General features: G+C 42.5%; 1 protein-coding gene across 1 annotated transcript in view; it reads right to left on the bottom strand.

Moving 5' to 3' along the window:
- Positions 1-2,978: 2,978 nt before the first annotated feature.
- The window catches only part of ANXA10 (annexin A10), a 47,826-nt gene continuing 22,888 nt past the window's right edge, over positions 2,979-27,916 (bottom strand). Inside the window, exons 4-12 of the mRNA XM_068974347.1 lie at positions 24,516-24,629; positions 22,619-22,709; positions 21,575-21,654; positions 12,109-12,162; positions 11,931-12,024; positions 10,973-11,068; positions 10,402-10,460; positions 5,533-5,655; positions 2,979-3,047 (exon numbers count right to left, since the gene is read on the bottom strand). Coding sequence (XP_068830448.1) covers positions 2,979-3,047; positions 5,533-5,655; positions 10,402-10,460; positions 10,973-11,068; positions 11,931-12,024; positions 12,109-12,162; positions 21,575-21,654; positions 22,619-22,709; positions 24,516-24,629 — 780 coding nt within the window. The remainder of the gene's footprint in view (positions 3,048-5,532; positions 5,656-10,401; positions 10,461-10,972; positions 11,069-11,930; positions 12,025-12,108; positions 12,163-21,574; positions 21,655-22,618; positions 22,710-24,515; positions 24,630-27,916) is intronic.

Here is a 27,916-nt window from a genome sequence, read left to right as displayed (position 1 = left end):
AGAAGACTCTTGAGAGTCCTTTGGACTGCAAGGAGATCCAACCAGTCCATCCTAAGGAGATCAGTCCTGGGTGTTCATTGGAAGGACTGATATTGAAGCTGAAACTCCAATACTTTGGCCACCTGATGTGAAGAGCCGGCTCATTAGAAAAGACCCTGATGCCAGGAAATATTGAGGGCAGGAGGAGAAGGGGACGAAAGAGGATGAGATGGCTGGATGGCATCACCAACTCGATGGACATGGGTTTGGGTGGACTCCGGGAGTTGGTGATGGACAGGAAGGGCTGACGTGCTGTGGTTCATGGGGTCACAAAGAGTCAGACACGACCTAGTGACTGAACTGGAACTGGAAGGTGAAGTTTTTTTCAAGGAGTTTTTTTTTAATGAATAATTTTTTATTGAAGGATAATTGCTTTACAGAATTTTGTTGTTTTCTCAACATGAATCAGCCATATATGCCCTCCCTTGAGAACTGTCCTTCCATCTTCCTCCCCATCCCACCCCTCTAGGTTGATACAGAGCCCCTGTTTGAGTTTCCTGAGCCATGCAGCAAATTCCCATTGGCTATCAATTTTACATATGGTAATGAAAGTTTCCATGTTATTCTTTCCATACATCTCCCCCTCTCCTACCCTCTCCCCATGTCCATAAGCCTATTTTCTGTGTGTGTTTCTCCATCGCTGCTCTGTAAGTAAATTCTTCATTACCATTTTTCTAGATTCCGTATATATGCATTAGAATATGATATTTATCTTGCTTTTTCTGACTTACTTCACTCTGTATAATAGGGTCTAGGTTCATCCACCTCATCAGAACTGACTCACATGCATTCCTTTTTTATAGCTGAGTAATATTCCATTGTGTATATGTGCCACAAATTCTTTATCCATTCATCTGCTGATGGACATCTCGGTGGCTTCCATGTCCTGGCTACTGTAAACAGTGCTGCACTGAGCGATGGGGTACACGTGTCTTTGTCAGTTTTGGTTTCCTCAGGCTATATGCCTAGGTGTGTGCTTGCTGGGTCACATGGTGGTTTTATTCCTAGTTTTTAAAGGAATCTCCATACTGTCTTCCATAGTGGCTGTATCAATTTACATTCCCACCAACAGTGCAAGAGTGTTCCCTTTTCTCCACACCCTCTCCAGCATTTATTGTTTGTAGACTTTTTGATGAGGGCCATCTGACCAGTGTGGGCATTCCTCTAATAATGAGTGATGTTGAGCATCTTTTCATGTGTTTGTTAGCCATCTGTTTGTCTCTTTTGGAGAAATGTCTGTTTAGGTCTATTTCCCACTTTTTGATTGGATTGCTGTTTTTCTGGTATTGAGTTGTATGAGCTGCTTGTATATTCTGGAGATCAATCCTTTGTCAGTTGTTGCATTTGCTATTATTTTCTCCCCTAAGGTGGAAAGTTTTAAAGTTCTCATTGGGAATTCTAACAATATTTTTCTTCTAAGAGTTTTGGCTTGTACAACAGCTATGCTAAATGTCTCAAACAATTACTACTTTGGCTTGAAATGCTAATGATTTTTTTAATGGAAATAAAACCCAGGTTGAAATGATATAACATCATATGCATCAAGACAACCAGTTGAAGTCTTGAAAGTAGTTTCAGAAGTCTAATTATGAACTGTTTCTACATGCCCTGCACCCTCCCGTGAGGCAGAACCCAGTTCTGAGCAAGTGCACTGTATCCCTGAGCCCCGAGGGGCCGGTCTCCCGGGACTGGGCTGTGAGCCTGCAAAGTGTGTTCCCTGGGGAACAACACCCTCCTGTGAACGTCACTTAGGTTTCTGCCTGCCTGTCTTCATCTCCCTTCTGGCCTTCCTCACCTGCTGCCTCCAGGGTCTCGTTTGTGTGCTCACCCCCTGCCCCCGTGCCCGCTGTACCACTGTGTATTCTGGGACTGCACCCCTCTGTTGTGGGCTCACCCATCCCTGTCCCCGATTCTGTTCTTGCTACACTGTGGCTTCAAGCTCCATTCTCCCCAAATCTGACTCTATGAGTACCTTTTCTCTGCTTCCCCTAATTTACCAAATCTTTAGACACCAAAGGGATCAGCCTCACTGATGGGGCCAATCATGTGCTTGCTTCCAGAGACCCTGATGCTGCTGCTGTTGAGCAGTGAAGATGGAAACCGGGAGCAAGGACTCCTCTGAAGCAGCTGGAGTAAGTGGCTGGTTCAACACCAACGCCAAGGAAAACAGTACCTGGGATAAGGTGCTGTCACTAGGGTGGCTGTCAAACACACACACACGCCTGTGTTTATGTCTCTCACACATCTCAGCTTGACAAGCACAAAGCTGGCTGCATTCTGCTGTTTTGTGTCTTTGCGGTGGTGGTTTAGTCCCTTCAGTCGTGTCCAACTCTTTGTGACCCCTTGGACTGTAGCCCACCAGGCTCCTCTCTCCATGGGATTCTCCAGAGAATACTGGAGCGGGTTGCCATTCCCTTCTCCAAGGCATCTTCCTGACCCAAGGATTAAACCTGCATCTGTTGCGTTTCATGCATTGCAGGCAGATTCTTTATCAAGTGAGCCTTATGTCTTTGCTTTCATTTAAAAGGGCTTTAAATGTTCACTTAGCTTTAGTTGGCCCAGAGTCTTGAATGGGGGAGGGGATGGCCACCCACTGGTTGTCCTGGTCTCCTGCTGGGACAGACATAAGCCAACCCACTTCTTGTAGAAATTGATCCTTCACATTCAGTAACATATATTTCAATACAATGATTTCCTTTATTATTCTAGTATACACAATTTAACAAATTGCTGATTTAGATATGTGCAAATCCAATCCCATATACTTTCATCAGTAGGTTTTCCTTGAAGAACCTATTGATACTAATTATTCTTAAAATACTTTTAAAGAGAGAAAAGAAAATATGATTCTATAATTTCATAGTAAAAGGCAAATTAATCACAACCTATAGGTGACATGTCTGTGAAGATGACGGCGTACTCCAGATTCTCCTTTGCACTTAGTAGTCATCTGTGTCACCCGCACAGATGGCCAGCAGAGCCTTCTCATAGTGCCCTGATGCGAAATTCTGAAAAGGAGCACATATAAGGTATTTGAAACACAATGTCATAAAAAGAAGCATAATTCCTCTGAACTATACAGTGAGACACCATGGGCCATTAGCATCTCAAAAATTATTTTTCCATCCTGATGTAACATGTCCTGGGGACTCTTCCTGGTGGAGGTTATTGAAAAGTAATGACATGGTCATAGTCAACAGAATGGGGTTTATATAAAGCTGATGAAACCCTAATGGTTTTTATTTATTTATTTTTGGCTGTGCTTGGTCTTCATTGTTGCATGTGGGCCTGAATATGTTTTTATAAAGAAGAATGCTTAGCAGTAGAATTAATTCTTCTCCTCACCTTTAGATAAAGAGGTGCCCTAATGTTGTTACAAATTAGTGTAGAGTCTAGAGGGCACACTGGACAATATGTCTCAAATGGTTTAAAGATATTTATACTCATTAAAGCAGTCATTCTACTTCAAGAAGTCTATCCTAAGGAAATAATGATCAATTGTTGATGAGCCCAAGATTTGTGCTCCAAAACATATTGTGTACAATAATGAAAAAGTAAAAGATAATATATAATAATGTAGGGAGTTTATGCTCTTTACAACTAATACAATGGGATCCATGATTTAAAGAAATATTTCTTTAAGTAGTAAAACTTTGATGTTTACATATAGTTTTAAAAAGAAAGCACATACAACAAAACTTTACTGTTGGTTATCTGTGGTGAATAATTTGGTGTTGCTCCGTCACTCAGTCATGTCCAGCTCTTTGCAACCCTATGGACTGCAGCACGCCAGGCTTCCCTGTCCTTCACCATCTCTCAAGAGTTTGTTCAAACTCATGTCCATTGAGTCTGTGATGCCATCCAACCATCTCATCCTCTGTCATCCCCTTCTCCTCCTGCCCTCAATCTTTCCCAGCATCAGGGTCTTTTCCAATGAGTCAGTTCTTTGCATCAGGTGGCCAAAGTATTGGTGCTTCAGTTTCAGCATCAGTCCTTCCAGTGAAAATTCAGGACTGATTTCCTTTAGGATGGACTGGTTTGGTTTCCTTGCAGTCCAAGGGCCTCTTAAGAGTCTTCTCCAACACCACATTAGGGCAATTTAAATCCTTTTATCATCTTCTATAGTTTCTACATTATTTTCAAAAATGATAGTAATTAAAGTATTATAAAACTTATCTTTGTTAAAAGGCAACTCTCATGTTCATGTTCTCTTACACAGCTGTTACTTATAATTCACTGCTGTAAATGGACCAAGTTGCATTAATTATTTGTGAATATTAGTAGATTTTGAGGTGGCCATGGTTAACTGCTGTATAGTATTGAGCTAGTTTACTCACTGAGAAGATGAGTTATGCATTTCTCAGTGAGAAACGTTCATCCTCACTAAAGGTTTCGGGCTTTGAAGGTGGATGCGAGAAGAGTTTTATCAGAGACAAAGGAGGAAGATGTCTCTTAAGTACTCCAATAATCATTCCTCTGAAACCATCTCGACTTCCTGAGGCCTGCAAGGCCTCCTGGGTTATATGGTTTCTTGGTCCTGTGGTTGTCAAGTTTCTCCTGGATCTTTCAGTGGACTAAAAAGCTATTTTATGCAATGGAAATTTTCAAGAAACAATGTGTACAAGACAACAGGGCTTGTTTAGTGGCTAAGTCATGTCTGACTCTTTCCAACCCCATGAACTTGTAGCCTGCAAGGCTCCTCTGTTCATGGGATTTCCCAGGGAGGAATACTGGAGTGGACTGCCATTCCCTTCTCCAGGGGAATCTTCCCAGGTCTCCTGCTTGGCAGGTGGATTCTTTGCCACTGAGCTGCCTGGGAAGCCCAGAGGACCAGGCTGTGCTCAAAATATACCTCAAGATACATTACAGGCCCCTGTGCTTGGGTGCCATCTTGGAGTTCTTTATACTATTTTGAACCACAGGTCAAACATTGTCATTTTCCACTGTGTCCTCAAGTTACATATGCTGACATTTTTGGCTGGGCTTTATCAGGATCTAGGGTAGAGTTTACATGAGTCAGAGTGAAGACCCCAGGCTGCAGACTTCGGAGTCATCGTGTCAGCACCCTCCAGGGCTCATGGGTGCGCGTGCGCAGAACGTTACGGCCCCAGCACGTGTGGGGTCCCGACAGGCTGCCCTCCCCTCTGGTGGCACACAGGCGGCTGATCTCAGAAGGCGCTCTTCAATTAACGTGCTCCCGCTGCAGAATGCAGTCTTCTGGTGCTGGTGCTAAGGCCTCATCACACGATCAGGGCATGAATAGCACTCATGACCAGACCACTGACTTTTGCTTAAAACACATCAAAGAGGGGTAAGTGAGGAGAAGGGGTTTTCTCACCTACTGATGCTCTCCGGCTGCCTGACCCACTAATGTAGACGACCCCTTGACTGAACTTTTAGATTCCACCATGAAGTTATCTAAAGTTAGGCTCTCGTTTCAGTTTCAAGAAGGATGAAGTACGGGTGCAGGTAGATGACGATTAGGAGACTTACCTTGATGTCGTGGAAAAGGGACTTCCCATATCTCTCTTTGTACCGCTTCCTTACGGTCATCAGGTCGATTTCACTTCTGGCGATTAGAATCCTAATCACGGTTTTATTATGGAAGCCGAAGTCCTAAGAGACACAGCCAAGTGGGGGTGACCACCATGAGGAAGCAGCACCTTAAAGACAGTCCGTCTGAATAAACAGCCCTTTTCTGTGACCATGTCCTGTATTCCGCAGACCGTGGTGCTGGCACCCATGAGCACTGACTCAGACTCCGCCTCAGCAATGTGACCACCCCTGGCCGCGGTGCACACCCAGTGAAGCGGTCCATCTCCTCCACTTTTCCAATGCCTTGTCATCTCTGTTTCCAGGGTCACAGCCTTGAGGCTACTAGCCCTTTTCATTTCACCAGGTTCTGCAATAATCTTCCCTTTTATTTTTATTTATTTTAAAAATTAATTCTTATCGGAGTATAGGTGATTTACAAGGTTAGTTTTGGGTCTACAGCAAAGTGAATCAGTTATACCAAAACCTGTTGCCCAGCCATAGCTGACTCTGTGACCTCATGGACTGTAGCCACCAGGCTCCCCCGTCCCTGGGATTCTCCAGGCAAGAACACTGGAGTGGGTTGCCATTTCCTTCTCCAATGCATGAAAGTGAAAAGTGAAAGTGAAGTCGCCCAGTTGTGTCTGACTCTTAGCGACCCCATGGACTGCAGCCCACCAGGCTCCTCCGTCCATGGGATTTTCCAGGCAAGAGTACTGGGGGTGGGGTGCCATTGCCTTCTCCGATTATATATATAGCAGTGTGTATATGTTGATCTCAAATTCCTGTATTGATCCCTCTCTCCTCTTACCTGCTGGTAACCATGAGTCTGTTTTCTACCTCTGTGACTCTGTACTTCTCCCTTTAAACCTGGCCAGCCTCCTCATCGTCTCCCAGATGCTGCATTTTCGGATGCAGATGTGATCACTTGCTCTGTCTATATAAACATTCTTCCTGGGTTGGGAGGTGATCCCAGCTCTGGTTGATGAACCATTGGTATGTCTCTAAGATCACGATTATGTTTTTTTTTAATTAATTAATTTATTTTAATTGGAGGCTAATTACTTTAAAATATTGTATTGATTTTGCCATACATTGACATGAATCAGCCATGGGTGTACATGTATTCCCCATCCTGAAGCCCCTCCCACCTCCCTCCCCATCCCATCTCTCAGGGTCATCCCAGTGCACCAGCCCTGAGCACCCTGTCTCATGCATCGAACCTGGACTGGCAATCTGTTTCACATATGATAATATACATGTTTAAATGCTATTCTCTCAAATCATCCCACCCTCACCTTCTCCCACAGAGTCCAAAAGATTGTTCTTTACATCCGTGTCCCTTTTGCTGTCTCGCATATAGGGTCATCATTACCATCTTTTTAAATTCCATATATATGCATTAGTATACTGTATTGGTGTTTTTCTTTCTGAAGTAAGTCCGAAAGAAAGACGATTATGTTTTTATTTTATCATCTGCTTATTGTGGTAAACTGTGAAAATAATTCCAGGTATTTGAAATACTTGCTGATTTAACCTCCAGTATTGAAAAATGCACGAAAATTAATTCCTGTGTACTAGCTTCAGAAAGAATACCTCTGCACAAAGCAAGTTCAGATTGCCTGTTCAAATGGAGTGATGGTGACACCGAGTGGCCAGGAAGGATCAGCTAATTTTTGAGGTATGAATGTTTTATGTAGTGTTAGTCACTCAGTCGACCCCGTGGACTGTGGCCCACCAGGCTCCTCTCTCCATGGGATTCTCCAGGCAAGATACTGGAGTGGATTGCCATTCCCTTCTCCAGAGGATCTTTCCGACCCAAGGATCGAACCTGGGTCTCCTTCATTGCAGGCAGATCCTTTATGTCTGAGCTACAGGGAGATCCAGTTTTATGGATAGGTTCCAGTATTCTTGGGTTTCCCTGGTGGCTCAGCTGGTAAAGAAGCCGCCTGCAATGCAGTAGGCTTGGGTTTGATCCCTTGGTTGGGAAGATCCCTTGGAGAAGGGAACAGCTACCCACTCCAGTATTCTGGCCTGGAGAATTCCATGAACTGTATAGTCCATGGGGTCAAAAACAGTCGGACATGACTGAGCAACTTTCATTTTCTTCAGTGATCTGTCTGCCAATTCAGGAGCCATGGGTTTGATTGCTGGGTTAGGAAGATCCCCTGGGGGAGGGCATGGCAACCCACTCTAGTATTCTTGCTTGGACAATGCCACGGACAGAGGAGCCTGAGGGGGCTGCAGTCCATGGGGTTGAAAACAGTCGGACACGACTGAGCAGGCAGGCACACACAGGCACTACTAACAAGCTCTACCATAAGTTGAAGTGATGGAAATGAATGATTAACCAAGTTTCTGTATTTAAGTTGTGTGATTAGAGTGTGTTGGAGAAAATCAGAGATGCTTTCCTTGGTGAGGGCTGGTGAAAACAGCTTTCCCCGAACTTGACACTGGAGGGCCCTGACTTGATGTGGTCCTGTGCATGAGATCTCTGATTGCTGGAACACAGGCCTCTCCTCCACACCTGCGACGCTGACTACACACACCTTCCTTTTTGCACTGACACACTTCAGCAAAGCAGTTTTTATTATTAGGGGGCTCTCACTTGGGGCATAATCGGAATCAGTAATGTGATTATTTTCCCAAGGTCGTTCACGAGCAAAACTTTACTCTTGTTGGAGAAAGAAGAGTTGAAGTCATCCATTGTACATGCTAAGCCCTTTAGTCGTATCTGACTCCTTGCAAATCTATGGACTGGAGCCCACCAGGCTTCTCTGTCCCTGGGATTTTCGCATCAAGAATACTGGAGTGGATTACCCTGCCCTCCTCCAGGGGATCTTCCCGACCCAGGGACTGAATCTGCATCTCCTGTGGCTCCTGCATGGTAGGCGGCTTCTTTACTGCTGAGTCACAGGGTAAATCCAGTCACCCAATTGTTCGGTTGCCCATTTGTTTCTGACTCTGCAATCCCACGGACTGCAGCACACCAGGCCTCCCTGTCCCTCATTATCTCCTGGAGCTTGCCCAAGTTCATGTCCATTGAGTCAGTGATGCCATCCAGCCATCTCATCCACTGATGCCCTCTTCTCCTTCTGCCATCAATCTTTCCCAGCATCAGCGTCTTTTCCAATGAGTCATCTGGTTTCCATCAGATTACCAAAATACTGGAGCTTCACCATCAGTCCTTCCAAAGATTATTCGGGTTGATTTCTCTTAAGATTGACGAGTTTGATCTCCTTGCTGTCCAAGGGACTCTCAGGACTCTTCTCCAGCGCCTCAGTTTGAAGGCATCAATTGTTTGGTGTTCTGCCTTCTTTATTATTCAGCTCTCACAACCATATGTGACCACTGGGAAGACCGTAGCCTTGACTATATGGACCTTCGTCAGCAAAGTGATGTCTCTGCTTTTCGATACACTGTCTAGGTTTGTCATAGCTTTCCTGCCAAGAAGCAATCGTCTTCTGATTTCATGGCTGCAGTCACCACCCGCAGTGATTTTAGAGCCGAAGAAGGGGAAATCTGTCACTACTTCCACCTTTTCCCATGCAGTAATGGGGCCGGATGCCATGATCTAAGTTTTTTTTTAATACTTCGTCTTAAGCCAGCTCTTTCACTCTCTTCCTTCACCTTCATCAAGAGGCTGTTTAGTTCTGCTTCACTTTCTCCCATCAGAATGGTATCATCTGCATATCTGAGGTTGTTGATGTTTCTCCCACCTTTCTTGAGTCCAGCTTGTAACTCATCCAGCCTGGCATTTCTCATGATGTGCTCAGCGTATACGTTAAACAAACAGGGTGACAGCAGACAGCCCTTCCTTTCTCAAGTCACTCAATAGCCTTGCCCATTACACTTTTAGACAGATATTTAATCCAATCAGGTTTTCTTCTTGGAAATAGAATAACAAAGAAGCAGGGGACTGTGAGCGTCGATCTTCCTCCTATGTTCCGAGGATACAGAGGTTCTTGTACATAATAAAAAACACTGTACATAACTATAAGTAAATAAATCATTCTTGATGATTAGCATGTTATCCACACTTTCTGGCTACCTCTAAGAAGCTGGTCTCTAAAAATCACTTGGAGGATAAAACACTCTATTAAAATTACTCAACTACTGAGTTTTTAAAATGATTTTCATTGAGTTTTCAGGGCTGTGATGTGTGTAACGACTTGCATCAGACCTTGTCAGTTTCTCAGTGTCTCATGCATGTTGTGGATGCAATATGCATTGTCTCAGGCATGGAAGCATTTGTTTCTTTGAACATGAATGCACCAGAGGATGTGCAATTGACTATCACCTGAAAGTAAAAACATTTGTACTTAATTACAAATACAGCTTTAGAGTTTATCGTTGTCTGGCTGTTGCCTTTTAAGTGGTTTAAAAAAACCGCTATGCTGGAAAGTTTGTAGTGCTCTGACATTTTCTGCTTGACTCCATACGCTGTGTAATTGTCTGAGTATGAGGTGGCCGGGGCGGTGGGGGTGGCAGAGGGGGAGTTTCTTTGGAAGCTGTGAAAGCATTTGGCCTTTCAGTTTCTTCAGATGCTAAAAAAATGCTGAAGCACACCTCCTGGGGGGAAAGGCGCTAAGAAATACTTCTTAGGCACCTCCATTTGATATAGAAAGCAGAGCGTTATTTTTACTTGATAGGTCTCATTTTGGTGTGTAAAATATCTTTTCACTTGAGCATATCTACTTTGAAGGTAATATATTTGCATACAAACTCAAAAATGGGAATCAATATTTAAATGATTGAAGTAAAACTAGTCCTTTGAGAAAGTATACATGACTTCTGGAGAAATATTAAAAATATGTGGGTCATACTTACATGGATTGCACTATACAATCTGTAAGCAAAATAGGCTGGTTTGTCTCGAATACAGAGAACTAGGAAAAAACAGAGAGAAAAGAAGAAAGTTTGAGAGCAATAGTACATATTTTTTTTTCAAAATTTGGGAAACGATGAGAATGCTTTTTTTTTCCAGTTATAATCCTGGGAAACTGATATTTTGTGAGTTCTCTGTGGGATCGCTCATTGTACACTATATTACAATGTCAACATTTCAAATAGTGGTAAAACCATAACCTCTTTACAAGGGAAGGAAATTAGCATGTATGCGATGAATTTAAAGATGTGAGATCCCAATGACCTGAGAAGTCAAGGTTTCCTGTTATGAACACTGACAGCTCTTAGGAAGAGTATAGGTTCATGAAAGACATCAGCTTGCCATTGTATCAGGAGCTGATGTATTTTTTCTCTACAGAGAATGTAGAGAAATGTCTTGTCTCAATAATTAAATTCAAGGGAAACTAACTCAGTCACTTTAATTCAATTGAATACATCTTTATGTCAGTCAGAGCTACTCGACCCTTGATGTATCAAGTAAATTATTACTCACCAACTGCTACTAGCAGCTCTCGAAAGTATCCATTGTAACATTCATTAATGGCATCTACTATGTCTTGCCCAGAAATATTTTGAAATTCCTGGAAAACTTTAACAAATTGATTCAAAGGAGATTATTATGAATATTATAAATTTTAAATGTAGGCATTGATTTGACTGCTTATACACAGGAAGGCAAATCAAGTGTAGGTATGTGCAAATAAGTGTTGGGTTGGAGTGGGCCACCTTTTAAATTATTATAGACTTCTCTGTGTTATGGATAGTAGAAAAAAAAAAAGTATTGTAAAAAAATGAGAGAAGCAGGGACTTTCCTGGTGGTCCAGTGGCTAGGACTCCAGCTTCCACTCCATGGGATGCGGGTTTGATCCCTGGTCAGGGAAGTAAGATCCCTCATGCCACGTGGTGCAGCCGAAAAAAAAAAAAAAACAACCAGTTGAAAAACAAGAGAAATAGAAAGGTATCCAGCAGTTTGGGGAAAGCCAAAGAAAACACCTTTAAAACCAATATGGCAGCTTTGCGTGAATCACAGTTTCAGTAACAGTGACCTTGGTTCCTTCCAGACTTATTAACCTATGTTCAGCATATTCTGTTTAAGACGACACGTGACGCACTGAACAGGACACAGCTGATACATGTGAGTTCTTCACCAAAACCAGAGATGGCTTTCAAAGGTTTAGTACTGAAAGGTTGTTGCTGTTCAGTTGCTAAGTCCCGTCCGACTCTTTGCAACCCCAGGAACTGCTATAATTCAGTTAGTGGAAGAATAAAATTCTACAGAAACTTCCTTCCTTAGCAGTGTTAATGGATGAGGCATGTCTGTACAAATATAATCTAAAATAGGTGCCTTGAGAGAACTGGCTTTCCTCTATTTGTAACACCCCCTTCTCCCCAATTACCTACTTGCTTCTTATGCATAATCGGAGAGGAGCTATAAAACAGGAGGACGTTACCCAGGCACAGCTGCTGGTAGCTCTTGTTACACAGCATCAATTGCAGAAGCGTCTTGTGCTCCCCTGTCCCCTGCTGGCAGGCCTCCCACAGCACCTGAAACGCCGCAGGGCCGCCCGCTAGCACCACAGCCCCGGGCTGCCGGACAAAGCCCCCACAGCTGCCCCAGGTCCTAGTTACCATCGCGTCCTGAGTGGCCGTGGCTGGGTCTGTGTATCCTTCCTCCCTGGTTCCCTGGGAAGCAAGCACAGGTTTCCTTTGTAAGTGTCCTTTGTTTTAAAATTGGAACATGGCTGATTTTTCATACTGTTCATGTTCATGGGGTTCTTGCAGCAAGAATCCTGCAGTGGTTTGTCATTCCCTCCTCCAGGGGACCACATTTTGTCAGAACTCTCCACTGTCATCCGTCCATGAAGCTCCAGTACTTTGGCCACCTGATGTGAAGAGCCAACTCGTTTGAAAAGACCCTGATGCTGGGAAAGATTCAGGGCAGGATGAGAATGGGAATGAGATGTTTGGATGGCATCACCCACTCAATGGACATGGGTTTGAGCAAACTCTGGGAGATGCTGAAGGACAGGGGACCCTAGTGTGCTACAGTTCATGGTGACGCAAACAGTTGGACATGACATGGCAACTGAACAACAGCAACAGTTGTTTAAAACGTTGTGTTAGTCTCTGCTGTATAGCAGAGTGAACCAGCCACGTGTATACAGATATCACTCCCTCTTGAACATACGATAACTGGGTGACAAGCCTTTGAACCATCAAACACACTGGAGATTCCTAAGAAAGTGCTATCACTAGTTAGAGTTACTCTACATTTCTTGGATACTTTATAAGATGCTGGTCTCTTAAAAAAATGTGGGCACTTTGCGTTTTTTCTTTGCAGCCGAGGTAATCTTTCCGAGTTGATGAGCTTTTCACTTTGCCAGCCCTCTGTGCAGTATCTTCTCCTCCCTCCAAACAGCGTCTGCTGCCTGGCCGGCTGGTAGAGACAGGATATAATGTTGTCAGGAGGAAAACGCACAAAGAAAGCATGAGTTAATAATGGACCTCTGGTGCGGAACATCACACATAGGCAGCAGGAAAATAATCATGAAATCCAGATTTTGTGCAGTGAGAAGAGAGTATTTTGTACGTTTGTTTCACTCCTGCCTCTTTATCATATAAGGAAAGAACAGACACGGCCAAGCTGACCGAAGAGGACATTTCGAACAGGAGGGAGGGAGGGCTCACCAGGGCAAGGTCCTCTGGTCCCTGAGGGTCATGACGACACAGAGGAAAGAGAGGTGGGAGAGACGTGTGATGACCCAGTTTATCTCATGCTTCCTTTGGGAGACCTGAAGGAAACGTGCTTTTTGAACTTTGTGGGAATACTGAGTACCCTGTCTTTTGCTCTTACTGTTTTTTGGACTCTGCAAATGAACTCAGTGACACAGGACAGGGCAGAGGGCCCTGAAGACATCTCTGTGCATGATCTGCATCCAGGAGTCCCGTGAAGGATCCCAAGTGTCTCACCCGCTCCTGATGGAGAACCCTGACTGCTGGCTGGGAAGCACACAGGGGACCCTGACAGGTGGAGGGGCTTATGGCCACAGCAGGCAGACCCTTCGGCAGCCCTGGGCCATGAGGCAGACCACAGTGGCTGGAACCGTGTGGGGGACACAGCTGGACATGAGGGGATTCTTCAGTGAGAGCAGAGGTGAGGCCAGACCATCCTCAGAGGTTACCTGCTTCTGACCAAACTGAAACAGAGGAAGGGCTATACATTAACCAACTGAGGCTCATCTTCTCAGTGGAATTTGCTCTGACTGAGCTGAGGCACCTCTTAACTGACCCACCATCCCCTCCCCTGCTGTATTCTTCATCAGCTAACATGCTGGGAAATGCACCAATTTATTAGCTTTCTCCTGTTTGAATCTCCCCACTAAAATGCAAGCTTCTTAAGACTGGGGTCTTTGCCTTTTTTGATAATTCCCAGTTGTCCTTGGCACACTGAAGGCTTTTGATGAATACTCACTGAATCAATACTACACGAAGGAAGGAAAGATAAATACCTTCGATGTCACAGAAGTTAAACATCAGTTGGTAGAGATGGGAAGATTTTCTGGATCACTGAAGTGTTTTCAGTGATTTCCAATCACACGATGTAGCTAAGTTGTAAGAAATATTTAAGAATTTTCTGCAGTTCTGTGCATCTGATATTTTTGTTGAGAGGTAAGAATTTTGGACATTCAACTTGAAATGGGGCCCATATGTGTACTTCTTTGTGCAATTAATTGCCAAAAGCACTTTAAGCAGACGGGTAGATTAAGAAAATGTCAATCCGCTAATGTGTCATGTAGCTTTTCCCACCAAGCAGATTTGGTCACATAAAAAGCCCAAGTTAAGACAGTAGCCTGTTAGGGGATGCAAATGCCAGAGAAATGGCATAAACAGACATTTGGGTTAGGAACAGAATAAACTCGTGACAGGAAGAAATTAAGGGGGTTCAAGTCTAGCCAGAAGAGTCGGGAGCAAGCACAGTGGCTGCAGCTGGTCCCGGGGGCTGCAGGTAGTGGGTCGCCGGAGGCCCCAGGGCAGCCACCTGCGGAGCAGCAGAGGGGACTCCTGGCAGATGACCCTCTTCCTCTCTGTGGAGACACTTGTCATCTGTGTGTGATCATGCATGCGGATTAAGTAACCTCTAAGTGACTAATTCTTCATTATTTGACAGATAATTAGATCTCCCATAAGTCTGGTTTAATAGAAGCAGAGCAGAGGAAGTGCTGTGAATTTAAGTTCAGTGATTGGCATTCATTTCAAGAAGAACGTGTTCTGGTTGAGCGGTTTTCTTATTAGAAATAGCCCTGTTGGAAAATTGTTTGTAGATTAAGTAAAAGCACTTCTTTCCCAGAAAATATGACAATAATTTAAACACTGCACGTTTCATGAATACCTTCAAGCTTCCAATCCCCACTCTCTATTAATTCTCAAAAAAAACCCAAGTGTGTCTGAATGTCCATGGACAGTCTTTCCTTTGATTCTCAAAGTGAAGATGCAGAGGGAGGAGGTGGATGTGATTATAACTGTTGGAGAATTTTAGAACATGGGCACAGGGAGGGAACAGAGAGAAGAATGGTTTCATGACCATTAATTTACGGAGTATGTCTCTGGAATCTCAAGAAAGCAAAATGATAAACCCAAGGAAACACACTGACTTATAGCAGAGTTGAGAGGAAAAGATACATAGATAATACCTGCTTGTTTTACAAACAGTATCTGTCATCTCTCTATCTACTTTCTACCTCTCTACCTTCTATCATCATGTATCTAAGGAATCTAATATATCTGTTTACCTATCATCTATATTTCTATTTTCTACCTATCATCATCTGTTTTATTGGGCTCCAAAATCACTGCAATGGAGACTGCAACCAAGAAATTAAAAGATGCTTCCTCCTTGGAAGAAAAACTATGACAAACCTAGATAGCATATTAAACAGGGGGAGACGTTACTTCGCTGACAAAGGTCCATAGAGTCATGTATGCATGTGAGAGTTGGCCCATAAGGAAGGCTGAGGGCTGAAGAACTGATGCTTTTTTTTGTTTTTAAATAAATTTATTTATTTTAATTGGAAGCTGAAGAACTGATGCTTTTGAACTGTGGTGTTGGAGAAGACTCTTGAGAGTCCCTTGGACTGCAAGGAGATCAAACCAGTCAATCCTAAAGGAAATCGGTCCTGAATATTCATTGGAAGGACTGATGCTGAAGCTGGAACTCCAATACTTTGGCCACCTGATGTGAAGAACTGACTCATTGAAAAAGACCCTGATGCTGGCAAAGATTGAAGGTGGGAGGAGAAGGGGATGACAGAGGATGAGATGGTTGGATGGCATCACCTACTCAATGGACATGAGTTTGAGTAAACTCTGGGAGTTGGTGATGGACAGGGAGGTCCATGGGGTCCCAAAGAGTCAGACACGACTGAGCGGCTGAACTAACTGAACTGATTTCACTGGAAGAACTGATGCTGAAGCTGAAGCTCCAACACTTTGGTCACCTGATGTGAAGATCTGAATCACTGGAAAAGACCCTGATGCTGGGAAAGATTGAAGGCAGGAGGAATAAGGGGACGACAGAGGATGAGGTGGCTGGATGGCATCTCCAACTCAATGGACATGGGTTTGAGCGTGAGGCTATTTTCTATGTATCATTTATCATCGGTCATCATCTGTCTAAGGAATCTACCTAATCTACCTATTTGTCCATCTATCATCTGTCTATGGAGAGAGCTTCAGGCAGAGAACAAGGATCCCAACTCAGGGGAGAGAAGGGTCATGGTCCTGTGACAGCCTCTCAGTCAGCTGGCTGTTTCGGTTATTATCTACTCGCAGTTTCACAAGCCTGTAGGATGCAATTCCATTTCCTTTCTGTGAATATCTAGACAGATTCTCTGGCATGGGATATACCAGAGTTCGTGGTCAGCGGACATGCTGGACTTCATCAGTTCCCTAACTCACTTTTCACATTTTTCCAGTGCTCTAAGTTTATGGATTCAAATCCTAAACTAGGAGTTCCAAAATGAGTCATGAGTGTAGAAATCAGAAGCCAGTGGTCAAATTTAAAAATTTATGAGAAATTGTACATTTTACTAAGCATTACACAGGACTCCTGATCTTGAAAAAGACTATTAGTAAAGGATATTTTACTATGGCTTTTATAAGTTTCTTATATCCAGTTTCAATTGTGAGTTAAGTAACTTCTGTAAAATCTGTGTTATACTCATAAGGTATGTTTTACATTTTAAGAGAAATATACTGTGAAACCTCTTAAATATATAATATTTAAGTACACATTATTAATTTTCCTTGGCTTCTTATAAAATGTAGAACTCTCCCCATTTTTGATATTCTATGTTGAAAGGACAATTTTAATGCTCTGAAAAGCTATTTTAAGGTTAAACACACACACACTCAAGTTCCAACTATAGAAATTGAACTTCAGAAGTAATACTTTATCCTGTAAAGTCATAATCAAAATCAGGTGAAAGCCAGTGATAAAACAAATTGTGTGTTATTTCAAAATATGTATGTCTATACAGATAATATTATTGCATATACATGTGTACTGTATAAAAAATAAAGCATTATTGTTTAATTTCAGGAAAAAGGAACTGCAGTTTTGCTAAGGGAAAATATTGTGCCCTGATTTTTTTCCCTTTGTGACTTATTTTCTCTCATGTTTAATTTTCAGAACTGTTTGTTTTTCCTGAAATATAGAGCATTTGCTTTATAAAAATCCTCATTCTTGGGTATCAGTTACTTTTAGGTGTTTTGTAGCTCAGCCTTTGAAGAATGGTAGAGATTCTGAGAGGCAGCGCACTTGATCACTGGAATTTCACCAAATAGAAACAGAAGTGGAGAGGAGTCGATGAGGTGGAAACAATCCTGTTTACCATTGTGCTTCCCTGTTTTCAGGCTGGGCTCTTACTCAGCAGACGTGAAGTGTCGGCCCAGCCACAGGGCCCGTCTGAGCTTCCAGGGAGGAGGTGCCGTCAGCACGCTTCCCTCAGCTGGCTCTGAGATGTGAACCAGCAGTTATCTTTGTTTTTTTGCCTTAAATTTTTTGTTGTTGGTGTTTAGTTGATTTATAACGTTGTGTTAATTTCAGGTGTATAGCAAAGTGATTCAGTTATACATGTATACATATCAAAAAGATACACGCACCCCAATGTTCCCTGCAGCACTAGTCACAATAGCAGGACATGGAAACAGCCGAAGTGTCCATCAACAGAGGAACGGATACAGAAGACGCGGTGCATGCGCATGGCGGAACACTACTCAGCCGTAACGATGGTGGAATAATGCCATCTGCAGCAGCGCGGAGGGGACTGGAGATTGTCCTACTGGGTGGAGGTGAGTCAGAGAAGGACAGATATCGCATGATACCAGTTATATGTGGAATCTTAAGAAATGGTACAAATAAACTTATTTACAAAGCAGGTGCCATGTTACTGTGGGATCAACTGTGGACGAGAGAGAAAGGAAGCCAGACTTGGAAGGAGAGTCTGGACTGAGATATAGCCCTAGTGGAATACAAAATAGTCCTTACAGAATGCATTTTTACCCTACTTATATTTTTCTTTAACAAATTGAAATACATTTCTGTTTGGATACTAAGAAAATAAAGATATGTTTGCCCTTAGATGCAACTTGTGGATTTATAGCAGCACTGTTTTCTTTATTCTGTTGGGGCAGTACTAATGCCAATATGAATTTCTGACTGGAAACTGTTGCTTTAATTTACATTATGGAGTGTTAGTCCCGGAAAGCCAAGAAATGATGACCCTTCTAAGTTGAGAGAATCTTGTAACTAATCTTACAACATTTATCAGTTAGAAAATATTCGATTGATGCTTTGCCAAATGAGATTATTTTTACTATTAATAATGATTATTAAAAACTTTTTCACATAACAAGACTCAACTTCTGTCACAAATTTAAATAGGCTTATAGCTCAGTTGGTAAAGAATCCACCTGCATGCAGGATACCACAGTTCAATTCTGGTGGGATGATCTGCTGGAGAATGGATAGGCTACTCACTCCAGTATTCCTGAGCTTCCCTGTGGCTCAGCTGGTAAAGAATCTGCCATCTGGTAAAGAATCTGGTAAATCTCCTGCAATGCAGGAGATCTGGGTTCGATCTGGGTTGGGAAGATCCCCTGGAGAAGGGAAAGGCTACCCACTCCAGTATTCTGGCCTGGAGCATTCCATGGACTGCACGTCAATGGGGTCACAGAGTTGGACACACAGAAGCTCACACAGAAGCCTCCTGTTGGGCAACGTAAAGCCAAGCTCTGTGTTCTCTATTGATGTTATCATCCTAGAGAGTAGAATCTCTGAAGGTGAAAAGACAGCCTTCAGAATGGGAGAGAATAATAGCAAATGAAGCAACTGATAAACAACTAATCTCAAAAATATATAGGCAACTCCTGCAGCTCAATTCCAGAAAAATAAACGACCCAATCAAAAAATGGGCCAAAGAACTAAATAGACATTTCTCCACAGAAGACATACAGATGGCTAACAAACACATGAAAAGATGCTTAACATCACCCATTATCAGAGAAATGCAAATCAAGACCACAATGAGGTACCATTTCACACCAGTCAGAATGGCTGCGACCCAAAAGTCTACAAGCAATAAATGCTGGAGAGGGTGTGGAGAAAAGGGAACCCTCTTACACTGTTGGTGGGAATGCAAACTAGTACAGCCACTATGGAGAACAGTGTGGAGATTCCTTAAAAAACTGGAAATAGAACTGCCTTATGACCTAGCAATCCCATTGCTGGGCATACACACTGAGGAAACCAGAAGTGAAAGAGACGCGTGTACCCCAATGTTCATCGCAGCACTGTTTATAATAGCCAGGACATGGAAGCAACCTAGATGTCCATCAGCAGATGAATGGATAAGAAAGCTGTGGTACATATACACAATGGAATATTACTCAGCTATTAAAAAGAACACATTTGAATCAGTTCTAATGAGGTGGATGAAACTGGAGCCTATTATACAGAGTGAAGTAAGCCAGAAAGAAAAACACCAATCCAGTATACTAACACATATATATGGAATTTAGAAAGATGGTAATGATGACCCTATATGCGAGACAGCAAAAGAGACACAGATGTACAGAACAGTCTTTTGGACTCTGTGGGAGAGGAAGAGGGTGGGATGATTTGGGAGAATGGCATTGAAACATGTATAATATCATATATGAAACAAATCGCCAGTCCAGGTTCAATGCAGGATACAGGATGCCTGGGGCTTGTGCACTGGGATGACCCAGAGGGATGGTACGGGAAGGGAGGAGGGAGGGGGGTTCAGTATGTGGAACACGTATATACCTGTGGCGGATTCGTGTTGATGTATGGCAAAACCAATACAATATTGTAAAGTAATTAATCTCCAATTAAAATAAATAAATTTATATTTAAAAATAAAAATGACAGTAACAGGCATAAAAAAAGTTTAAAAAATTAAAATTCTTGATGCTTGGCAATGAATGAAATTCTCAGTTGGTGTTAAAATCAGGCCGATGTATTTACTCATTTTTTAACTGAATGATACCAAATACTGGGAAGTACAATATGAAGCTTTTAATCACAATAAACACACATTTGAATCGATATGTGAAGCTACCCTGGATGAGAAAGATAACAAAATTGGAGATTAAGAAGGAAAATAAAGTAGGTATTTAAATTTGCACACTGCCGTTGGTATTTTAAAGGAAAAAAAATCATTGTCAATAGTTGTTTTCTCATTTTAACTCTTTTCTATACACAGACTAGTTCTAGCCAGGGTAGAAATAATTCTTAATTTTTACCTTTCTCATGCAAAGTACTACATAAAACTGCCCATTTTTTAAAAACAAAGTTTTGTAGAATCAAAAAAAAAAAAAATCTCCCAAACTAAAGATTTGAACCTTCAGTTTCAGAAAGAAAAATTAGCTGTGGATCTGTCTACCATGGAATTTCCTGGTGGCTCAGACAGCAAGGAATATGCCTCCAGTGTGGGAGACACAGGTTTGATACTGGAGGAGGAAATGGCAACCCACTCCAGTATTTTTGCCTGGAGAATCCCATGGACAGAGGAGTCTGGTAGTCTATGGTCCATGGGGTTGCAAAAGAGTTGGACATGACTGAGCAATTAACACTGTCACTATTTTCCAGAATGGGTGGGAGATTTTCTGTAGTTTCCCCTGAGCCGATGTCCGCTTATTCTCTCTCATTTGGTAAGTTCTATAACCTGGGCTGGAACATCAGGAATTCCATCCACTACTCCCTGCTAGAAGATGGCTGGTCAGCAATCTGACTAATGACACACAGGGACAGTGGCAAGTTTGCTTGCCTAAATTCAAGCCTCTGGCTTCCTGCGCCATGTCATCAGACACTGAGGCTGTGTCTGAACGATTCGCTCAATACAAACTAAAGCAGAAGATGGAATTACAGACATAAAGAGCTGCTACGGAGGGCCCCCTGGTGGCTCAGATGGTAAAGAATCCCCCTGCAATGCAAGAGACACAGGTTTGATCCCTGGGTGGGAAAGATCCCCTGGAGAGGGAAATGAAAGTTCACTGCAGTATTCTTGCCTGGTTAATTCCATGGACAGAGGAGTCAGACATGACTGAATGATTAACACTTGTACTAAGGAGGGAAAACTAGTTTTTGTTTTCAATAAACCAGAATCTCTTAAATTAAAGTCATATGGGAGGCTCCTGAATCCCAGTTTCTTGTATTTCATCTGGTGGTTCTGACTGTCCACCAGCTGGGTGGGTCCTGGGTTCCTGATGCCTTAGATGGTGTGCACATTCTAATTGTAACTGTAATATTGTCAGCCTGTTGGTTCCCTCGTAATATATAATCAGCCATGCATTTATCTAAAACTATGATCATTTTGCTTAGAGTAGACTGTTTTGAGGACAGAGATGGTGTCTCATTCATACTGGTTTGTCTCTATATTCAACCCAAGTTTCCATTGTAGTGCCTTGAATTTACTGGCATTCAGTAACTGTTATTACTGGAGTTTCCTGTCCTATTTTTTGAAACTGAAACATTTCAGTAGTGCAAAGTGGAGCAAATCTAGGAATCTCTTACCTGGACCAAGCTCACGAGCATGTCTCTGAAGTGTCCTGAGGTCTCTGAGTAGATGTCCTCCTGCAGGTCACGGCTATATTCTGGGGGAGAGCACACCCACGTGGAAGGGTTAGTCACGACGGAACCGCACCTCCCTGTGTTCGCAGAGGTCAGTGCTGCTCCCATAGGGTGACATTCCTTGGTCTTCTACCACCTTCTACTTGCGTGAGGCCCATGAACACTCCACCCAACAAAACTGATCCCAATGATAACACAGGCCCAAGTCTACTTTCTTATAAAAATACTATCTCTATTCCAAAATTGAAAACAACACTGAGAATCATTTCACATTCTGTAACCCTTAAAATTCAGGGCTCTGTCTTCTCTTTCCTTGGCCCATGGCCTGGTCCAGCGGTCCCCCAAGTCTTTGTCCCGTCTTAATATTTTCAGTGAAGGGTCTTAATTCTCTCCCCCGGGGAAAGTCTTGTTTTTGTTTGAGTGCGATGGAGCTGATTGTCTGGAACATTTTGTTCACACTCAATGTCACAGTGATGCAATGGAACTTAAGGTCTTAAAGCTTTTTTGAATATGAAAGTCGTTAACCTTTCCGCTTTTAAAATGCATAAAAATCAGATTCTGAGGTGGATTCAGTGATGATGAGGTTTATGAAAAGTGAAGTTGTTGCCTATATTTGTAGAATTCACTGAGTCATAATTACATTTTGCTTTGTTCTGTCTTCGTAACTGTCCCTCTTGGGTGAGAGACAAGGTCTCCCTGAGCCACCGTCCTGAGTGCTCGCTGTCCTAAACTAAAGTCCACCTTGTAGAAACTCATCGTTATTTTCCTGGAAACTTTGCTTCACTCAATTATCTTGGAATTGCTTTGTTTTTAGTGCCCTAATCACCAACTCTACTTAGACAATTCATTAGTCTTGTGTAAGCGATATCTCACTTGTGACTGTCTTAGATAATTCTTTAAAATATATAAACTGGAATATTTCGCCTGTTATTTAAAAAATCTAAAGTTTATAATGTAAAACATATGTACAACTGTATATTTCCTTACGCAAATAGTAGGCTTCTCGCATCTGGAAAATTTCTCCATTTGTTCTCGAAGCTAATATGTCAATGAGGCAGCTCTCATCAGTGCCTGCTCCCTGCAAGGACAGAGCAAGAGACAGCTGAGGGCCTGCAAGGGGAGCAGCCCCGCAGTGAACCCAGGCGGCCCTGGTGCTCCGAGAGGAGCGGAGGGTGGGCGTGTGTGCGGGGTAGAGGAGGGCCTGCTTCCATCTGGCTTCGGGACCTACTAGGTGTGTAGCTTTCAAGAAGATAGTATCATCTGAAATGAGTTCCCTAATAAAATAAAACAGCACGGGCACCTCTAAATCATGTGGGAAAAGACATTTAAACGGTGCTCATGACACTCATTTTCTTTGCTGCTAGAATGTCAATTCTTGGGCAAACTGGCACTTGATTCTGGGTCCCTAATTCCCCAAGAATGGTGCAGAGACCTCACCCCATCTCTTCCCAGGTGTGGAGTTTTGTACCATTTGCCTGAATATTTGGACTGAGTACTCTCTGCAGCCTCTTCCAGTCATAGGATATTCCTCCCTGATGGTGATTTGAAAGACAACACATCTTTTTCAGAGAGCTTCACTGAAAAAATATAACAGTTTCATCTAAACATTGACATAGGACTTTCTCCTTAGGTTTTCAGTTACATCACTTTGCAAGAGGCGTGGACTGACATATGCAACACTTAAAAAGACATTAGTTGAAATTCATATTGTATATAAGGCCTGTGCTGACCTACTGGTCTTCCCTGGTGGCTTAGCAGTAACGAAACCACTGGCCAAGTAAGAGACACTGGTTTGATCCCTGGGTTGGGAGGATCCCTTGGAGAAGGAAATAGCAGCCCATTACAGTATTTTTGCCTAGGAAATCACATGGACAGAGGAGCCCGGAGTGCTACAGTCCATGGGGTCACAAAGAACCCGGACATGAGTTAGCGACTGAAACACACGACAGTGCTGGTTTGTGCATACGATAGCCATGACCCAGGTCCCCTAATTTCTCCCTTTCCCTTTTCGTGTTGTCCCCAGATGGGGGAAATCAGGTCCTTGGCAGGCATCCCCCTGGAGTGATTGCACCCTCTCTGCAGGTGTCTCATTCAGCATCTGGAAAGATGTGAAAAGTCATCTGTTCCCCTTCCGTAGCCAACAAACCTCTGACAAACCTGTAGTCAGTTTCTTTCATGACTGGCCTGTAAGAAAGAATTGTTCTGATCCTTTAGAAGCAAGATTTTGCTACATTTGAGCAGTAGTTTTGGTAAAGGACTAATTTAGGGTCACAAAAATATAGATGTCATCTATGTTTTTTCTCTGCTTCAGCATTACTGACTCTACTTTATGAGCCCAATTTATACAATAGTTTAAAGAGATTCACAAGAATGCTAACATTTCCATGTAACATAGGAAGACAAACCAGCTGATGCTGCTCTTTAGTCACTAAATTGTGTCCCACTTTTTGTGACCCCATTGACTGTAGCCTGCCAGGCTCCTCTGCCCATGGGATTCTTCAGGCAAGAATACTGGAGTGGATTGCCATGCCCTCCTCGAGTTCTTCCTGATCCAGAAATCGAACATGTGCCTGCTTCATTGGCAGGTGAATTCTTTACCACTGAGCCATCAGGGAAGCTGAAAGCCATACTGGGGAAGAGAAAAATGCAAACAGTCCCCAAAGAACCTGATTTCCTCTTTCCTCTTGGCAGCTCCACACAGGGCCGGGTCTTGGGTCTGAGTTTGCTCGAAAGAAGAGTCAAGTGACCTGCTGCTGGGCTATGGAGGCCTCCTCCTTTCATGACGACCCCCTCTCCCCAGGAGTTTCTCTTGTGTCTTCCTTGCTGACATGCCTCCTCCCCTCCCTGACCACACGTGGCAGTATCACAGGGTGGCCCGCTCTACCTTCATGGCGTGCCACAGCTCGTGGGCATCATACGAGGGTGGGGGGTACATGAGGCCGACCATGACGTCCTTGAAGTGATTGGAAAGCTTCTCCTTCAAGTCCCCGACCAGGTCCTGTGCAGGGAAAGCAAATACTTGCATTACACCACTTCCCAAGTTTGTGGGGAAAACGGGATAATTGCAGAACGTCTTCTAGCAGGATTCCCTTCTCCTTGCCCCTTCCCATAATAGCTAGTTTGGTTTGGGTTCACATGTGTGTATGTGGGTTACACCAGATGATGGACTTGAGGGTTTCAAAATGAGTGATGTCACCGAGGAAACCAGAATCGAAAGAGACACGTGTACCCCAATGTTCATCACAGCACTGTTTATAACATCCAGGACATGGAAACAACCTAGATGTCCATCAGCAGACGAATGGATAAGAAAGCTGTGGTACATATACACAATGGAGTATTATCCAGCCATTAAAAAGAATACATTTGAATCAGTTCTAATGAGATGGGTGAAACTGGAGCCTATTATGCAGAATGAAGTAAGCCAGAAAGAAAAACACCAATACAGTATACTAACGCATATATATGGAATTTAGAAAGATGGTAATGATAACCCTGTATGCGAGACAGCAAAAGAGACACAGATGTATAAAACAGTCTTTTGGACTCTGTGGGAGAGGGAGAGGATGGGATGATTTGGGAGAATGGCATTGAAACATGTATAATATCCTATATGAAACAAATCCCCAGTCCAGGTTTGATGCAGGATACAGGATGCTTGGGGGTGGTGCACTGGGATGACCCAGAGGGATGGTACGGGGAGGGATGTGGGAGGGGGGTACAGGATGGGGAACACGTGTATACTCGTGGCGGATTCATGTTGATGTATGGCAAAACCAATACAATATTGTAAAGTAATTAGCCTCCAATTAAAATAAATAAATTTATATTTTAAAAAAAGAAAAAAAAGAAAATGAGTGTGTGGTCATATCTCCATGCCAGACATCATCTGTATGGATATTCTAGTTACACAAACATAGAACCATGATCCTTCTTTAATCCCAACACAACCCCTCTTCTGAGCTCATAAATAAAAGTTAAAATCTGAAAAGTTTAAAATAAATAAAAGTTGAAACTGAAAGCATTTCAGTAGGGAGTGTAATAGTTTTGTGTGGAAGTAATGAAATATTAGTCCTTAAAGAAAATATGCATTTTGTTTTATCATTGTAGCAGTGTCTTTCAGTAAAGAGTTTCTGGTTATACTGTTGCCAAAAAGCTTGTGTAAATGAGTTAAGTAAGCCGTCTGGGAACTTTATCCAAATAGTCACCTGAAAAAGAAAGACAAGCATGCTAGATTTTTGTCCTTGAAATACAGCTCTAAAGGCATGAAACTGATGGTTTTTAGTTTTCATTTTACTCATATAGAGTAGATGTTTAAAAATATAAGATATGTGCAATTTATGTTTTCTAGGGTTACAAAGATATCTGAAAGATTTGTTAAATGTACCATTTCTTGTTAAAATGTACAGTATATATTCAGTTTTATGTTAAAATATGCAACAGTTTAGTTATGAGATGAATTATAAGATAATTATGAGATAATTCAATAAGGCACAATAAACTTTGTTACAGTAAAAAACAAAATTGTCATAATTTTCATTTTATTTGGTACAATCTGGCAGTATTTTTCCTGTGTTTCTTTTTTAGCAAAGAAAAGCATCACCCACAAGGTGGTGATTGGTGACAGAGAGAATCTATTGAATTTTTGCTCAGGTCAAGGCAGTCTGTTGAATGTCTGGAGCTGTGGCTGGTCTTGGAGTATATATAAGACTTATAAGATCGCCTCCTCACGGAGCTGGTATTCCAGTCAATTCCTTGTCTTTTGGCGTCAACTGTTTCTAATTTCTGAAACAGTCCTGTGTGCTGTCAGGAGGCAGGCAAAAGCAACGATAAAGCCGTCGTGAGCACACGAGCTTGTGAAGACTTTGCTCTCCTGCCCACGTGAGCTCAGCACATCGTTTTGAAGGAACGGCAGCAGTGGACTCAGTGGGTTTTTATTTCTGCTTTTTCTCAGACAAGATGGTAGGAGCTGGAGAAAAACAACACACAGTCTCTGTTTTCAAGAGGATCCACATCCGCAAACATCCCAGACACAATGTAAGTGGAAATGTGAGCTGATGCTTTGGAAGGCTCTGATCGTCATTTTTCACATCATAAGATCCTGAACACTAGTTCAAGAGGGTTCTAAAAATTCAGATAAGAGGTCAGAATGGCCTTACAGGTTTAGGGACACGAGACAGACGAGAAGTTGCTTTGGGATGGGCGTTCAGAAGTCGCTTCTGATAGTTAACTTTATTCACTTTTGCTGGGCCATTAACATTGTTCTAGATGTTTCTGTGAAGGTGTTTTTAGATGAGTAACATTGAAATCAGTGGACTTCAAGTCAAGTGGATTGCCCTCCACTATGTGGGCACGACTCCTTCAGTCTGCTGAAGACGTTCCCTCAAGAGTTCTGCCAGCAGCTGGTCCTTGACCTCAGGCTCCTACCCTCTCTGAGCCTCCAGTTGGCCCGGGTCTCGGCTGGCCTGCCCTGTGGATTTTGGCCTGTCCGCCTCCACAGTCATGTAGCTAATCCCTCACTTCTCCCTGCCTCTAGGTGCCTGTGGGCATCCTTCCAATAGCGAGGACCTTGCATCGTCAGAACAGCATGAGGGTGGCACGCTTCCTTCAGCATGGCTTATGACTTGTCTCTCGGTGAGTTTACTCTCCCACTGCAGCAAAATCAACTGCGAACTAATAATAAAGGTGTATCTGGAGAATCCCAGATACTTTATTCAATGAACCTGAAAATATAACAGGTCAAAATTTGTGACATGCAGCTGAGACAGTGATTGAACATACATTTTAGCTTTAAATATTTATATTTGAAAAGAAACAGGCAGTCAATGACCTAATCTTCCACCTCAAGAAAACTAGAAAGAAAAGAATACATTTAATCCAGTATAACAAGGGAGGAAATGACAGGATGGAATGCAGACTGTGATGGATTAATGTAACTGTATTACACATGTATGAAATATATATTCATATATTTTAAATTTTAAAAAAGGGAGGAAATGAGAATAAGATCATAATTCAATGAAATAGAAAATTAATAAATACTAAAACTGTCAATGAAATCAAAACCTAATTTTCTGAATGTTAATAAAATTCTAATTAGACTGACAAGAAAAAATATTGGCAATGTAAGAGAAACATACTCAAATACTACAGATATTAATGGGAAAAAGAGAATATTATGAACACATTTATACCGCTATATATATTTTTAGTTGAAATATAATTTATTTACAATGTTGTGTTAGTTTCAGGTGATTAAGCTATATATATATGTTTATATGTTCT

Source organism: Capricornis sumatraensis, chromosome 6 (assembly GCF_032405125.1).
Source record: "Capricornis sumatraensis isolate serow.1 chromosome 6, serow.2, whole genome shotgun sequence".
Classification (NCBI taxonomy): Eukaryota; Metazoa; Chordata; class Mammalia; order Artiodactyla; family Bovidae; genus Capricornis; species Capricornis sumatraensis.
This window is presented reverse-complemented; position numbering and strand designations above follow the sequence as displayed.